General features: G+C 51.6%; 2 protein-coding genes across 2 annotated transcripts in view; one reads left to right on the forward strand and one right to left on the reverse strand.

The window, feature by feature from the left end:
- LOC102988208 (calcium-binding mitochondrial carrier protein SCaMC-2) overlaps positions 1–5403 on the reverse strand; it is a 30985-nt gene extending 25582 nt beyond the window's left edge. The window contains exons 1-2 of the mRNA XM_055082074.1: positions 5175–5403; positions 4843–4970 (exon numbers count right to left, since the gene is read on the reverse strand). Of these exons, the coding sequence (XP_054938049.1) occupies positions 4843–4970; positions 5175–5310 (264 nt within the window). The 5' untranslated portion in view covers positions 5311–5403. The remainder of the gene's footprint in view (positions 1–4842; positions 4971–5174) is intronic.
- Positions 5404–6301: 898 nt separating this feature from the next.
- Positions 6302–11158, forward strand: NAIF1 (nuclear apoptosis inducing factor 1). Its single transcript, XM_007101795.4, has 2 exons — positions 6302–7028; positions 8677–11158. The coding sequence occupies exons 1-2, from the start codon at positions 6518–6520 to the stop codon at positions 9147–9149; spliced, it is 984 nt and encodes a 327-aa protein (XP_007101857.1). The 5' UTR covers positions 6302–6517; the 3' UTR covers positions 9150–11158.
- Positions 11159–16621: the final 5463 nt, after the last annotated feature.

A 16621-nucleotide genomic window follows, 5' to 3' on the forward strand; every position in this document is an offset into this window, starting at 1 on the left:
ATTCATAGATATGTGCAACCCCCACCATGGTCAATTTTAGACCATTTTCATCACCTCAGAAAGAACCCTTGGGCTTCCCTGGTGGCACAGTGGTTAAGAATCCGCCTGCCAATGCAGGGGACACGGGTTCAAGCCCTGGTCCGGGAAGATCCCACATGCCGCGGAGCAACTAAGCCCGTGCGCCACAACTACGGAAGCCCGCGTGCTGCAACTACTGAAGCCCGCGGGCCTAGAGCCCGTGCTCCGCAACAAGAGACGCCACCACGATGAGAAGCCCACGCACCGCAATGAAGGGCAGCCCCCCCGCTCGCCGCAACTAGAGAAAAGCCCGCACGCAGCAACAAAGACCCAACACGGCCGAAAATAAATAAATAAAATGAATAAATTAAAAAAAAAAAAAAAAAAAAAAGAACCCCACCCCCAAAAAGAAACCCCAGACCTATTATTAGTTATCCCCTTCCTAGCTCTCCGTTCCCCTCTGCTCCCAGGCCTAGGCAACCATTAATTTACTTTCTGTCTCTACGGCTTTCCCTATTCTGGACTTTTGATGCGTAGATCCATAGAAAATGGATCATGTAATATATATGGTCTTTTGTGACTGGCTTCCTTCACTTCGTGTAATGTTTCCAGGGAAAATCTGTAGTCTTAACTCCAGAGCACACTGCCTCAGGGAAGGGACCATGGGGTGTGGACAGCATACCATGGAAGAAGTGCAGGGTGAAATCTAAGGAGGAGAGCTGTTTTCAGATAAGACAGCTGTTTTCAAGGACCCTTGGATCACGTTTCTGGGCTGTTCCTGAAGGTACCCTTGGGGCAAATGGGTAGCAGATGCAAGCAGACGGACTTCAGTCTGATCTAAGAGAGAACTCACAAGGGCCCCGGCGAGGTCCACAAAGGAATGGGCCGGGTGACCCTCTGTGAAGGATGCCACAGGAGGAATGCCTCCCACACTGGGTGGGAGGCTGGCCTATGATGGCCAGTGACCTGTCCGAGACTAAATTCTTCGGTTCTGCCAAATTCACACTGGTAGAAGAAATGGTTAACAAATGAAAAGTCTGCTCAGATTTAGTTTAATGAGACTAGTCCTCTCTGAGTACAGTTTTGTTCACTGAATTCATCCCGCGGCTGTGTACTCAGCTGGACTAGAAATGAATACCAGCAAAATATTTGTTCTTCTCATTTCCCTGTGGTTTCTGTGAGGCTTCAACAATCGATGGCTCTTTGAACATCAAAGGAATTCACCCACCGAAGGTCCAGATCAGGCCCACTCTGGTATATTCTTATTTATTACTCAGTCTTAGGATCAGGGTACTTGGCTCCACCTTTCCAGATATCAACTAATTTTTTAAAAACATATTTATTTATTAGTTATTTTGGTCGAGCCGGGTCGTAGCTGCGGCATGTGGGATCCTCGTGGCGGCATGCAGACTTCTTAGCTGCAGTATGCGGGATCTTTTCGTTGCGGCATGCAGGCGGGATCTAGTTCCCTGACCAGGGATCGAACCCGGGCCCCCTGCATTGGGAGTGTGGAGTCTTACCCACTGGACCACCAGGGAAGTCCAGATATCAACTAATTTTTAAAAATATCCTCTAGTTGACGTGATGATAATTCCTCCAAGCCAGGAATTTTACAGTACAACACAATCAGTTTAATAGGTGAACTCAATCCAGTCTGCAAAGAGCATTTTTCTTTTTCTAACGTGTCATTCTATTACACCAAATTACGTCTGCCCCTTTTCTACGGAAAAGGCTCTTTTTCTGTAGACTGTCTTACCTAAGTCCAGCTACTTATGCAAATACCTGCCCCACAAATGGCCAAACACTGAAAAGGTATAGAGTTCAACAGTACCGTCTGATTAAGCAAATACCAACTTGATATTAATGACCTTCCTTCCATTCGATTATTTCAGGTCAACAGAGACTGCCTCCTGTACACTGCTCTGGTCAAGGAGAGAATTAGGGCAGGGCAGATTCTCATTTTTGACAGGATAATCTCTGGATAATCCTGAAACCTATTTTGGGAATAACAGATGTAGTTCTAAAAGGATTGCTCCTCAAGTTCTCCCCAAAGCCCAGTTTGTGAGGCTCAAACTAGACGGCGCCTATGCAACCTCAACCCCTCCATCTTCTAGAATCCTCACCTGCATCAAACACCAGCCCCTTAGGAGAGCCCCACAAGCCTCAGCTGAAGGAACAACTGCTGACATGTAACACAGCTTGTGTTCTTTCCCTGATTGGCTGCCTGAGTTCTAACCTATGTTTTAAATTTGTTTTCAGACAGAGACGTTGTTTGGTCACACGAAAATACCTTAAATAGGCAATGCTATAATTAGCTCTAGCTGAAGTCTCCTCTCCTAAGTTGCTACCGCTGTCATCATCTTTCTTCTGTCTTTAATAAACTCTTCCCTTCTTTTGTCCCAGGACAGGCTTCTTGCTCACATGGCCTTTACGAAGAAAATCTCTCTGGCTGGCTGCCATTGGTTTCTCTGCCCACTGCCATTTTAAGTAAATTTTTCTCGACTGTCCCAATTTCTTCTGAAACAAAAGGCAGATGCCAAAAATCGCTGGTTCTTTTCTAAAGAAAACTTGACCCAGTGGTGGTTAGCTAGTGGGAGGCTTTGTGTAGTCACAAGGCCTTGGTTCACCCATCACCCACTGATAAGCCCTCACAGCTGACTCCTGTGCAAACCCTAGCACCTCAGACTGGTCCTGTGGGTTATAGGAAGCAGCTACCGAAGTTCGATGTTGTGTTTTTCAATGCCTATTCCCACGGCAGATAACCCATTTTGAACTGAAGGGCCCCCAAATTCTCTTTTGCCTTTGCTACTTCTGCAAAACTGCAGCACTACTTTTTCTGCATGTAGCTAATACCGATACTATTGCAACAGGAAGTGGTATGGGGTTGTGAGGCAGGGTGTCTTCCTGTTGCCCAGCTATTCACAAAAAGGCACGTTCTCTCTCTAATACTTAAACCATTCGCCACAGACTAGCCTGTGCGCTGCCACAGGTAATAAACAAATAAAATGGATCATTCCCAATCTCTCAAAGCTGTATAATTTCACATTCATAAACTGAAAGTAGAAGTAGTCCATACTAAAGCCATACACCGAAAGGATAAAAAAGAATTGTTTCAGAGGGTAGAACTTAGTCACAGAGTTAAAGATTTTAGAGCCAACGTGACCCTGATGGGCTAGGCTCCCTTTGGCTAATCTAAAAGGTTTCCTTTCAATACTGGAAAGAAAAATGATCACTTTCTCCTTATTTGCCCTTAGAAATTTACTGCCAAAAAAATGGATTAGGATCGATATCAGATGTGCCATGAACTGAAAAAACACTGTGACTCCAGGTGAGGCACAAAGCATGGTATAAACACTGAATACACTCCCGTAGCCAAGAGCCCTCCATGCTCCTGGTGGCATATGCCAGGTGGGTAGGTTCATAAAAGCAGAAAGGCTCTCCTAGGCCCACACCTCCCTAAGCCCATAAGACACAGACCCTCTGAGTTCAGCCATCCTATGTTTCCAAGTAACTTATTCATCAGTTATGGATTGGAAAATAGCCAGCTCACAACACCATTTTGTGTAAAACTCACTTGAAACGACTTAAAAAAAAACTTGTCTCTAAGCCTGTTGGACTTAACCCAATGATTCTACCTTGCACAGTGTTAACCTTGGTCTTCCTAGGCTTATCTAGGTTAAATAGCTTGGATGTTGATCCAAGATATTCTGGACATGAGTTAAAAATTTTACTTACACCTACCCAACAAACTAATTTGATTAACTCACTGGCGTTTTACCAAAAATGTTTTTCACACTTAGCTATGAGATTCTGTAATTGTGGTATGAACAAATGGACCAAAGGAACTAACTTAGAAGAGAAACAATTTACTTAAAATACTCAGTAGTCTTCCTCCAGGTTATAAATCAGGCTAAGCCACAATAAATAAAATACTTGGAAAAGAGGAGCTACCGCTACAAAGTCAGATAGGAAAACATACCATGAGAGACAGAAGGGGAAGAAACAGCCTCTGCTTGAGGTTTTTATACAGAAAGGACAGCAGCACATCTCTGTCCCCTCGTCCCCCTTGGCCAGGTGCCCACTCCAGGACAAGGGGAAAAAAATCCCCTCCTAGGTGGGCCACACTTTCACTTTTACGAAGAATTTTCCCCTGGATTCTTTCATTCTAATCTGCAACCCTGTAAGAGATCACGATCCCATTTTCTGGATAGGCATGTCAATGGGGATGAGTCTAACCCAGGAGAACTGTCAGTTCTCACCACCCACATGTCACGATCTGCCTGAAACCTCAGTTCCCATTTTTTCCAACTCCCACATGCTTCTGAGAGGAACCAGATTAGGGCCCACCACTGGCATGGAAACGAGAGGGGAGGGAGGGGTGCTCCTGGAGGAGGATGGATGAAAGCATTAATGATGGGTAGAGGAGAGCATCAAAGCTTAGTCCTGAGGTCAGAAGGTGACATAAGCCGGACTCTCGAGACTTGGCCTTCTACTTTGGGGAAAGCCCCAGCAAAAAAGGGGCTTTTCTACCATCAGAATGCCCAGAAGGTGCCCACCTGTACCCAGGGAGAGCCTTTCCCCCTGGCCCTAGCGCCCACAGAGGCCAAGAAGGAGCTCTACTCCCCACAGGGCATAAATGGGGTGTCCGTCTGTCACTCAGGAGGTCCCATTCAGTCCGAGAGGCCGTCCACCAAGCCTGCCAATCTCCAAGGTACTGCCAAAGAAGCCGGTCGTGCAGACCAGACCTGTCACCTGGACCTCCCGGAGGTGCGGGGGCGCGAAGGGGTCCCCTCCCCGCCCATGCAGACGGTGCGTGGTGCCTACCTGGAGCTCGCCCTCTGTGCGGTGCAGTCCCAGGCGCCGAAGTCCCACGGCCAGGTCGTTGACACACAGGCCGCCGTCGCGGTTGACGTCGAGAGTCTGGAAAAGGCTCCAAAGGCGCAGCCGGTGGTCTGGGCCCCCGCAGACGGCGCCGCCACAAGGGTCCACGGACGCCGGCGATGAGGCGGACGACTAGCTGGTGGCTGCGGCGTTGGCAGCGGGGAAGCCATGCAGCGGCACAACACACTGCTCACCATCGGGCGCGAGGCAGGGGTGACGGGCCGGAGGAGAGAGCGCGGAAGACACGCAGGTGTCCTCAGTGCCGTAGCGTGGACTCCAGGTGTCCGGGCCCCCGCAGACGGCGCCGCCGCAAGGGTCCACGGACGCCGGCGATGAGGTGGACGAGGAGGCGGTGGCGGCGGCGTCCGGAGGCGGGGAAGCCACGCAGCGGCACAACACACTGCTCACCATCGGGCGCGAGGCAGGGGTGACGGGCCGGCGGGGAGAGCGCGGAAGACACGCCGGTGTCCTCAGTCCACTCGCGCGGGCTCCGAGGTGCCGGCAAGCTGGCGGGATGGGCAGCTTCCGGGAGCCCCGCCCCGCCGCGCGCCGCCCGGATGGCCACGCCCCCAGGCACGACGCCGACCAGTCACAGACCCGGAGGGCCACCCGGAGGGCCACCCGGAGGGGCGGAACCTCCCACCGAGGACTGCCCACTCAGGCCTTGACTACCCGAATCAATGGAGAGGGCGGGGCGATTTCGGCTCAGCCTGAGGCCATTCAAACTGAGGGAGGCGGGGATTGGCTGAGCCGGGCTGGAGAGAGGAAATCACGGTGCGATAGGCATAAGTCATGTGATTGGCAGGCGGAAGGCCCCGCGTCCTATTTCCATTGAGAAACGCTGTTTAGACGGCGAAATCGTAAGGATGGGAGGGGCCGTCGTGTAAGGAGAGATCGCAATCTCCGGTGGGAAGTAGGATTTGCGTGAGGAGCAATTGTGAGCTGCGGTTGCAAGGCAGAGTTTGCGCCATTGGGTGGAACTGAAAATTAACTGGCTAACGGCTCAAGACCGAAAGCACTAGAAATCCTCAGGAAGCCGGGTTTTGGTCATCTAACTCCCTAAAACCACCAATAAAATAGCTGAATTTAACGGCGTAAAAGTCGTAATACTGATGATTGAACGACAGGACAACTTTCCAATGGAAGTGAGTAAAGGCTAGGTTGGGTGGAGCGCTCTGTAGCGACAGACACACCTTTAGACCAATGATCAGGCCAATTCCAGTAAGTAGGCATGCTCTTTAACTGAGCGACAGGTCGAAAGAACCAGTGATCGACGTGATATCTGAGCCGCGACCAACCGGGAGGGCGGGTCCCCCTGGAGAAGGGCTGGGAGGCGGGAAGAGGGGAAGTGGGCGGATCTCCGCACATCCCGGCGGAAGAGGCAGATTCAGGAAGCCATTACGCAGCTGGCTGGCAGCAGCTGGGCCGGTCGGGGCTGGGCCCTACGCACTTTGCGTAGCAAGGGGGGTTACCAAAGGCCTGGTACTTGGCCTTGGACAAGGCCGGCCTATCCCCTGTAGGGGGGCGTGGGTGAGGAGCAAGGCTGAGGAAGGCGAGAAGGGGAATTGGGGCAGTTAGGGGATTATAGTTTCTTTAAAAAGCAAGGTGGGGTGAGGCCATGGCCGTCCCAGCCAAGAAAAGGAAGATGAACTTTTCTGAGCGAGAGGTGGAGATCATCGTGGAGGAGTTGGAACTGAAGAAGCACCTGCTGGTGAACCACTTCAACGCTGGGGTCCCTCTGGCTGCCAAGAGCGCAGCATGGCATGGCATCCTGAGGAGGGTCAATGCCGTGGCCACCTGCCGCAGGGAGCTGCCTGAGGTCAAGAAGAAGTGGTCTGACCTCAAGACCGAGGTCCGTCGCAAGGTTGCCCAGGTCCGGGCGGCTGTGGAGGGTGGCGAGGCCCCAGGGCCCACTGAGGAAGACGGAACCGGTGGGCCTGGGACAGGTGGTGGCAGTGGCGCTGGTGGCCCAGCTGTAGCCCCCGTACTGCTCACCCCCATGCAGCAGCGCATCTGCAACCTGCTGGGTGAGGCCACCATCATCAGCCTGCCCAGTACCACAGAGATCCACCCCGTGGCCCTTGGACCCACGGCTACTGCAGCCGCAGCCACGGTCACCCTGACACAGAGTGAGTGACCTCTCCCACCCAGTCCGGCGTGCCTAAATGGGAAGGGCCAGCAAGAGCTGGGGCAGCCCAGGGAAGGTTGGCTGCCAAGGGTCAAAGGTCAGATGGGAGTCTTGGAAGACCATGAGGCCTTCCAAGAGATCCCCAGACAGAAGTGATCCTGTTCTCTCTGGGACTTCCTCAGCACGCAGTCTGGACTTCTGACGGGCTGGCTTGCTCTCCACTGTTTTGCCACCATTCATGTCCATGACTGAACTGTGTGGTCCTTGAAGACAGAGACCATGTTTATATCTCCACAGGACTTAACACAGGGCCTAGCACCTAGTAGGCAGTCAGGACATACTTGTTGAATGAATAGGCAGGTGGACATCGAGTCTGGAAAAAGACATTCTGGTTTTCAGTGTGGTGAACATTCATCAGGCACTGCTGAGGAACCTCATGGTTCCAGGTGTTCATCTACTCTTCTGTTCACTCATCAACCATTAGGGCAATTCTGTGCCAAACCCTGGGCTCGGCACTGGGATTACCAAGGTGTCTAAGAGATAGGCCGGTTATATACTAGTAGGACAGATGAGACGAATATATGAATAACTGCACTGTCAGTTGGGATAACCTAAGGACTCAGAAGAGAAAGGGGGCTTCCTGGTGGGGTTGGGGGCACACAGTGGATGTTGGCATTCAAGGGTGGAGAAGACTGACCTTTCCCACATGCTTGGAGGCCCAAACAGCCCAGCTAGGATGGCTTCAAAGGTTCTCGGCTATGGATGACAACGAAACGGGTTGGTTGGACTTTTTAGTTCAGATAAAGGTTTGCACCAATGACGGTTAAGTGCTCTTTGTGATGGGCTGGGAACTGTTTCCATCAGTGATTCTCAATGGGGCTTGGGGGAATTGGGGGTGTGCGTGTGTGAGCGCCATAACCCCACAGTGTCATCTTTCTCAAGGATATGGAGGTGGGAGAGGGGATCAAACACTGGTCTAAATCAGTTGCTGTTCTGGAAGAGGAAGGACCTTGAGGTATTCCATTGACCAAGGTGGTCAAGGAGACAGGCATTTATTGGGCACTTTAGCTACTGCCTTCCCACTCCCGCCTCCTTTTCTGCTTGGCTGTAAAAGACATGGAAGTCAAGAAAGCACTCAAGGAGGCTGGACCAGTGGGGCACTTCGGGGAGCATGTGGCCCCGCCTTTATTAGCCAGAAGCAGCTCAGTGGGGTGATTATGAACACATTGGACTCTGGTATTGGGAGAGACCTGCATTTCTTCCTGGACCTGGTGAATCAGCTGACCTTAGGCAAGTCATTCCATGTCTCTGAGTCTACCTCCTTCTCTCTGAAAATGAATGTGACAGTATCTCCCTCTTGGTGTCATTATGAGGATTCATGGAGCTAATGAGTGCAAAGGGTTAGCACATAGTAGGCACTCTACATTTTTTGCTAGTCTTACTATTAGCATCTTTGCTTTTGCCAGATCTGGGGCTGGCCCTTTGGTTATTAAGTAGATGAAGATTCTAAACCCCTTCGATTCTAGATTTATATATGAAAGGCTATAAAGCCAGGGGTGGGCTTAATGGCCTCCTCCCCACCCCACATGGCCAGCCTCACTCTTTCTAGAAGGTGACCTGCCACTGCCTTTGCTCTTTCTTCCCCACAGTCCCCGCAGAGACCGCCTATCACACGCTGGAGGAGGGAGTGGTAGAGTACTGCACGGCCGAGGCCCCGCCACCCCTGCCAGCGGAGGCCCCCGTGGAGATGATGGCCCAGCATGCCGACACCTCAGTCAAGCCGCAGGCGCTCAAGAGCCGCATAGCCCTCAACTCAGCCAAGCTGATCCAGGAGCAGCGGGTCACCAACCTGCACGTGAAGGAGATTGCCCAGCACCTGGAGCAGCAGAATGACCTGCTACAGATGATCCGTCGCTCCCAGGAGGTGCAGGCCTGCGCCCAAGAGCGCCAGGCTCAGGCCATGGAGGGCACCCAGGCGGCCCTGAGTGTCCTCATCCAGGTCCTGCGGCCCATGATCAAAGATTTCCGCCGCTACCTGCAGAGCAGCATGCCCAACCCCGCCACTGCCTCCGACCCTGGACAGGTGGCCCAGAATGGGCAGCCAGACAGCATCATCCAGTGAGGGCAGGGCTCGAGCCAGCCTTCTGCTGTGAATGGATGACACCACGTGGTCTTGTAAGCGGGTTGTGTGGTTGGCCTCAGTCTAGGCCTGGCCGTGTGGGCGGCTCCCAGTCTGATAGACGTTTAGGGGTCCCCTGTTTCCGAGAAATGAAGGAGACTGGGAAGAAGAATTTGTTGGGTTCCTGGGACCCAAACTCTCTTCCCCCTACCCCTTGAGCTGTCCTGCTAAGAACCTGAAGATTGGATAGGTGGGGGTCAGGTGCTGGTGATGGGACCCATGTTGTCATGAGCCAGGGCTTGTGACATGACCCAGACTTGGGACTAGGACAACTGTCGGCCCTCACTGGGGACGATCTCACAGCTTGGGGGTCTGTGCGAAGATACCCGCCCCCCACCCAGGTGCCATCCTTTGGAGTAAGATAACATCAGTGGTGCTGGCAGTAGCACAAAAATATCTTCTTCCGCCCCTTGGCAGGCAGAGTGACAGCTGGGCCTGAGGAGGAAACCCCACCCTTTTCTCCTTCTCACTGTGCCTCAGTTCTCAGGGGACTCTAGTTCGTGCCGTGCTGTCCCCCCACCCCACTGCACCCGGGCACAGCAGGGGCCCTGTTAGCGGCCTGGGCTGCCCCTGCCGAAGAACACCCAGGCTGCAGCCCTTCGGGCTCAGGAATTCTGTGTGTGGTGGGGACAGCCTGGTCGCCATCTGGTCTTCCACTGCGTCCCCAGGCAGCCCTTTGGTGGTTTGTCCCAACAGCTTTTGACTCAGGTCAAGCATCAGGCTTTGGGTGCTGTAAATTTGACTTATTGCCCCACTGCAGTGGGTCTGAGGCGACCTGTTGGCTTCTTCCAGAAGGCTTGCTGCAAAGCCAGTTGTATTTATTCTGTTCATGAACACCTCTGGGAAGGCTTCCGAGGGCAGCTCTGGCCATGCCCTTCCTCCTTTCCTCTCTACTGACTGTGCATTTCCAAAACTCAGTGCAGAAAACAGCCTGCTCAGCCTCACACCCTGGACTCCCTTCTCACAGTATTCAGCGCCTTGTGTTCTTGTGAGACGCCCACTGACTGGTTAGGTGACTCTGAAGGCCTGATTGGCCCTGAACGTATGCAGTGGGAGAGTTGAAACTGACCTAAGAAGTGGGACCTTGGACTTCTGTGCTCGGGGAAAAGCAGACCGACCTCGGAGTGCCGAAAGAGGTGGTGTTGCCTGTTCTGTCTTGATGCTTCCTCCCCATTTGTAAGGACTTTACCCGGATGGCATTTGTCCGTTTCATTTTCAGAATCGCCATCAATTACCGAGACCCTTGCATCTTTCCCGATCATTTCCCAAGTTTGCCATTTTGCTGCGGAGGCCTTGGCCACACGTGACCGATGGTTACAACTCAAGGCTCCAGATCTCAGCTAAACAACAAAGGTGCTGCCCTTCTGGGCACGTTAAGAATCGCTCAGCTCCACTGTTGCAGCTACGGGAAGATGCCCCCAAAGATGGTTGGGAGGTGACTGCTTTACCACCACCCTCTCTGCGGGGGACATGTGCAGTGCCAGCTGCAGAGCAGTGGAGAGGAATCAGGCTGGTGAGGGAGTTGGGTGGCAGAAGGAAGGTCTTCTCAGTGTGGCTGGAAAGCAGCAGCCCCTGGCAGCCTGGGTGCCCTCCCTCCATGGAGCCTGATGGCCCCATCAAGGTAGCTTCGGGGACTTCCTGAGGGTTTGCAGCTTGGTTTGGTTTTTCTCTGGGGTTGGCAATCTGAGCCAGTATTGTGTCTGTTCCAACTGGGTATAAAGAGGAAGCTTGGATCGCTTCAACTGACTGGTTCTTTCCAGATCATAATTTTAAATTAAAGAAATATCACTTTTTTTGATATACATGTCGGTGTCTTCATTGGTTATATATAGAAGAGATAGGGGCTGGCAGAGAGCAGGAGCTCACAGGTCAAATCCCGCCCCCCCACCTGTCTTTGTAAATAAAGTTTTACCGGAACACAGCCATACCCCTTCTTCTGCTTAATGTCTGGCTGTTTTTCTGCTACAAAAGCAGCGTTAAATAGTTGTGACAGAGCATCTGGCCCACAAGCCCAAAGTATTTACTCTCTGGCCCTTTCCGGAAAAGGTTGCCTATCCCTGGGTTAGAGCAGTGTCTCAAACTCTGGATGAGAATTACATGGGGTGTTTTTAATATAACCAATCCCTGGCCTCATCTAAAACCTAGAAGAGACTCCTGGAGGGAGAGCTCTAAGAATATGCATGGTAAACAAGTTCTCTGGGTGATTCTGATATTTTCTGAAGGTTAAGAACTTTGGCTCAGAGACTGGAAGACAAACTCAGCTGGAATCAGGATAATGCACCAGGGAGGGCTGGTTCTCAGGAGTTTCTGTTCAACCGTTGAGCAGTCCTGCTAAGCAGAGATTCTCACTTGAGATTGGCCTTCATTCTGGAGGGAGCCCAGTCTTTCTGGACACAGTTATCACTCTCTCCAATATTTAGTGATAGTAAAAACTGACAGTTACCGAGCCCAAGCGTTATAGGCATTACCTTATTGACTTCTTGCAACAGCCCCATGAATTAGGTACTAATGCTGTTCTCAGTTGACAGATAAGGCCACTGAGGATCAGAGAGGTTGAACAATTTGCCTAAAGTCGCACAGCTATCTTACACCCTGGGGTGGCCCATCTCTTTAACCGCTCTTCTTTTTTTTTAGTTTTTTAATTTTTATTTTTGGCTGCGTTGGGTCTTTGTTGCTGTGCCCGGGGTTTCTCTGGTTGCGATGAGCGGGGGCTACTCTCCGTTGCGGTGCGTGGGCTTCTCATCGCGATGGCTTCTCTCGTTGCGGAGCACGGGCTCTAGGCACGTGGGCTTCGCTAGCTGTGGCACGCGGGCTCAGTAGTTGTGGCACGCGAGCTCTAGAGCGCAGGCTCAGTAGTTGTGGCGCACGGGCTTAGTTGCTCCGCAGCATGTGGGATCTTCCCGGGCCGGGGCTCGAACCCATGTCCCCTGCATTGGCAAGCGGATTCTTAACCACTGCGCCACCAGGGAAGCCCCTAACCGCTGTTCTTAACTTTTACTACTCTGACCCTGCTGCGGGTGAGATGTGAAATCACTTAGAGATGATTTGAGCCTGATCTTGAGTTTCTAGGTCAGATGAGAAAGCCCAGGAGACAGCTTGTGTTATTGTTCTTCCTGGCACTTGAAAGGGAACACAGTCACTTCTACCCTTTGTAGGCTTTGCACTTATTCATATAATAGGGAAAAGCGTGGTTTAACAGAATTAAACCCACTGCACCTCAATGGTGCTGGTGGAGAATGGTCACTTATACGGGGGTGATTTATTTGGAATCCTTCCTGAAATGTGGAGTTTTGTGTAAGTGAAATCCTCCAAGCCACTAAAGCTTGCTACTTCAGGTATTGAAACCTTTTACTTTTTTTTTTCCCCGTGCCGCGTGACATGTGGAATCTTAGTTCCCCAACCAGGGATGGACCCGCACCCCGTGCAGTGGAAGCGCGGAGTCTTAACCCTTGGGCCACCGGGAAAGTCCCAAAACTTTTTACATTTTTGATGAAAGTCTCAGTGCTTCCGTGTGGAGAGACCCTGTGATCAGGCAGGTTTGGGTCCGAGATCGGCTCCACCCCTTATTCACCGCATCTCTGAAGTTTTCTGGGCCTCGGTTTTCTCAGTTCTAAAATGGGGATCATGAGGACTTCCCTGGCGGTCCAGTGGTGAAGACTCTGCGCTTCCACTGCAGGGGGCACGGGTTCAATCCCTAGTCGGGGAACTAAGGTCCTGCATGCAGCGCAGCCCAGCCAAAAAAAAAAAAAAAACTTAAAAAAGAAAATAAATTGGGGATGATGAATAATAGTCCCTACTTGACAGGGGTGTTATGAGGCGTTATAATTTATTGAGCACTGACTATGTCCAGATACTGTTCTAAGTAGTGTGTGTACTAACTCATTTCATGAGATCATGTACGTAGAACACATAGCATGAGCCGAGGAGGACATAGCATGTGCCCAATAAATACCGGCTGCTGCCGTTGTTAATATAGTATCTGGTACTCCAAGGGGCTAACTAGTGCATCTTCCTTCCTTCCTTTCTTTCTCTCTCTCTTTCTTTCTTTTTCTTTGGCTGCACTGTGTGGCATGTGGGATCTTAGTTCCCTGACCAGGGATCGAACCTCTGCCTCCTTCAGTGGAAGCTCAGAGCCCTAACCAGTGGACCACCAGGGAAGTCCCTAGTGCGTCTTTTCTTGACATCACAATGGGAGCTCTGTCAAAAGTGGCTTGGGCAGATTACAAAAGATGCACAGGGAGCAGAGAGTAGGAAGGATTGAAGGTAGAGTGGGGCATGGGAACCAAGGCCAGCGTGGGGGAAGTGCTGCGCACAGGAGGCTCTGGCTACAAGGGCTGTGAAAGAGGTGGGTTGAACGAGTTGTCAGAGCTGAGATGCAGGAATTCCCTGGCGGTCCAGTGGTTAGGACTCAGTGCTTTGTCAGCCAAGGGCCCGGGTTCAATCCCTGGTCGGGGAACTAAGATCCTGCAAGCCGTGCAGCGCAGCCAAAAACAAAAAAAAAAGAGCTGGGATGCCGTGTGTCACAGTAGACAACAAGCCCAAATGAAAGTAACAGTCAAGTTTTTAATCACTTACTGTGATGATATAAGCAAGAGGGGAAAGTGCCAGCTCTCCCAGTGTTGCATTTTTCCCCATGGGACAGTGCTGGGCAGGGTCAGATGTGTTGCAGATGAGGAATCATTTCACTGTTGAGGGAAGCCCCTGCTTTACGGACTTGTGTGTGTGTTGGGGGAATGAGAGCAGGAAGGGCCAGGAATGAAAAAGTACGGAGTCAGAGCAAAGTGTCTCCCCACTCCTCCTGAAATGAAGGTCTTGGCCGAGGCAACTGAGGCCTCAGAATGGAAGCTCCTGGGCTAGGAATGCAGATTTGCATAAGAGCACATGAGGCCTTCCACATAAAGCCTTTGAAATGGCCTGTGATTGGGCCTGAAAGATCACACATTGGTTTGTGGCCAGGAGCTAAACTCCTCACAAGTGTGTCCCAGGTCTTTGGAGTCAGCCTGCTTCTTACTGGCTGTGTGCCCTGGCATGAGGCCATTTACTTTCTCTAAGCCTTGGCTTCCATATCTAAAAATCCTTCTCTAACTAGGTTGATGTGAGAAGTTAACAAGTTAATGCTCACAGAATACTTAGCACAGTGCCTGGCACATAGTAGGTGCTAAATAATGGTAACTGCTTCAGTGAGCTATTGCTGTGTAACAAATCACCCTAAAACTTAGAGGCTTAAAACAATAATCATTTATTTGCCCATGATTTTGCAGGATGAGCAGGGCCCAGAGAGAACAGCTTGTCACTGTCTTGTCAGTGTCGGCTGGGGCAGTTCTACTGGGCCTGGGGGCCCATCCACTTTCAAGATGGCTCCCTCACATGTCTTGTAAGCTGATGCTATATGAGGGCTGGACACTCTGCTGAATCTGTCATCTGGGGCCAGGGGTGGGGTAGGCACCTCAGTTCTCCTCTACCTGGGCCTCTCCATGCAGCTGCTTGGGCTCCCTCACAGCATGGTGCTTGGGGGTTCTGAGAATGAAGAAGTAGAAACTGCTGGTCCTCTTAAAGGTTAGGCTTAGATCTGGCACAGCATCACTTTGTAATATTCTCTTGGTCATGCAATCCTAGGCTGGCCCAGATTCGGGGGGATGAAGGAATAGGCTCCATCTCTCTCTTTTTAAAAAAAAAATTTATTTATTTATTTGGCTGGGCCAGGTCTTAGTTGCGGCACGTGGGATCTTCGTTTGCCACACGTGGGATCTTCGTTGCCGCATGTGGGATCTTTTTAGTTGCTGCATGCAGGGTCTAGTTCCCTGACCAGGGATCGAACCTGGGCCCTCTGCATTGGGAGCGTGGAGTCTTAGCCACTGGACCACAAGGGAAGTACCTAGACTCCACCTCTTGATGGAGGTGTGGCTACTGATACAGGGAGAGGAGGACCTGATGGTGGCCACCGTTGGAAATAAGCTAACATGCTGCTTTTATTATAAATTTGTGTCAGGACTCTCCAGACCCATGAAAGATAACCTCTCCTCCTCGTTGAGGACTCCTTGCAGTCCACCAATCAGGAGGCAAGGGAGCTCCCCAAGTTTTGCAAGGGAATCTCTTGAAGTTATTCCAATTCCTGTAGCTTTGAGTCAAGACATTAGAAGGAGAAAATAGAAGGAGAAAAACATTGGCAAGACCTGGGTCACTTTGACTCTTTTTACTCTGGAAATCTTTCTACATTAGAAAGGAGTCTGGGGCTAAGGTGGGGACCATCTGTGCAGACCCACTTGGAAATCTCACTGAAAAGACTTCCTGACTCCGGGAGAAATTCTAGACAATCGGTTAGGGCCTTGGAGGGTGGCAAGGTGGCTGTTGAGAGGAACAGGCAGGGACAAACTCACTCTCTTGGTTAGAGAAGATGAGCTAAACTTGGTGTGGTGTTTACAAAGGGGTACGTGGTTCTCAGAATGGCCTGTCCAGCGACAGAGGCCTAGAGGCAGAGCTGCAATATACTGGTTCTCTGCTGACTCAGGACGGTCACCCTCTCTGCCTGCCACTTCCTGGGCAACCCTCAGGGCTCAGCCTGGATGTCACTAGCTCAAGAGACCCTTCCCCACCCCACCCCCAGCCCAGGTAGGCTCCCCGCTGCTGTGCACTCCCATAGCCCCTGCCGTCGGCTCCCTAACTCTCATCCCACGTGGACTTGCTTGTTTTCCAACTGACCCCTCACTGGGAGCCTCTTGGCTTCAGCGACCTTGTCCACTTTGTTACCAGCTATAGCCCAGCTCTGCGAATGGCACCGCCCTTCCCCCAGTTGCCCAGGTGACATCCTTGGTTCCTCCTACTGCCTCACCCCTCACATCCACTATCTGTTAAGAGTCCTCCGGACATTCCTTAAATCTGTCCAATCTGTCTCTCTCTTCCCAAATCCAACCCTGCCTTCTCTCTCACCTGGGTTACCCACAGCAGCCTCTTCACTGGCCTCCCTGCCTCCAGGCCTTTCTGAGGATGGTCTTTTGAAGCAAATCTAACCAGGCTTCTCCCTGTTCTATCCCTTCAATGACTTTCCTTAACTCTCGAATTGAAGTATAAGCTCTTGAACGTGACCTACAGACGTGGTCTGATGCTGCTTCCTACCTTGTACTCCTTTCCAGCCACACTGAAAATTTACTTCCTTGTCATTTATATCTCAGTAAAACTGGGGGGTATGGTCGGGGGCAGAAACAAAAGAAAATTTACTTCCTTAAAAATGCTGGGCTCGGGCTTCCCTGGTGGCGCAGTGGTTGAGAGTCCGCCTGCCAATGCAGGGGACACGGGTTCGTGCCCCGGTCCGGGAAGATCCCGCGTGCCGCGGAGCGGCTGGGCCCGTGAGCCATGGCCGCTGAGCCTGCGCGTCCGGAGCCTGCGCTCCGCAACGGGAGAGGCCACAACGGTGAGAG

The sequence above is a fragment of the Physeter macrocephalus genome, unplaced genomic scaffold (assembly GCF_002837175.3).
Source record: "Physeter macrocephalus isolate SW-GA unplaced genomic scaffold, ASM283717v5 random_10, whole genome shotgun sequence".
NCBI classification, from domain to species: Eukaryota; Metazoa; Chordata; class Mammalia; order Artiodactyla; family Physeteridae; genus Physeter; species Physeter macrocephalus.

Coding starts and splice junctions, on each gene's coding strand:
- NAIF1 (XM_007101795.4), top strand. CDS start 6,518: ATGGCCGTCCCAGCCAAGAAAAGGAAGATGAACTTTTCTGAGCGAGAG. Junction 7,029..8,676: donor CACGGTCACCCTGACACAGA/GTGAGTGACCTC, acceptor TCTTCCCCACAG/TCCCCGCAGAGACCGCCTAT.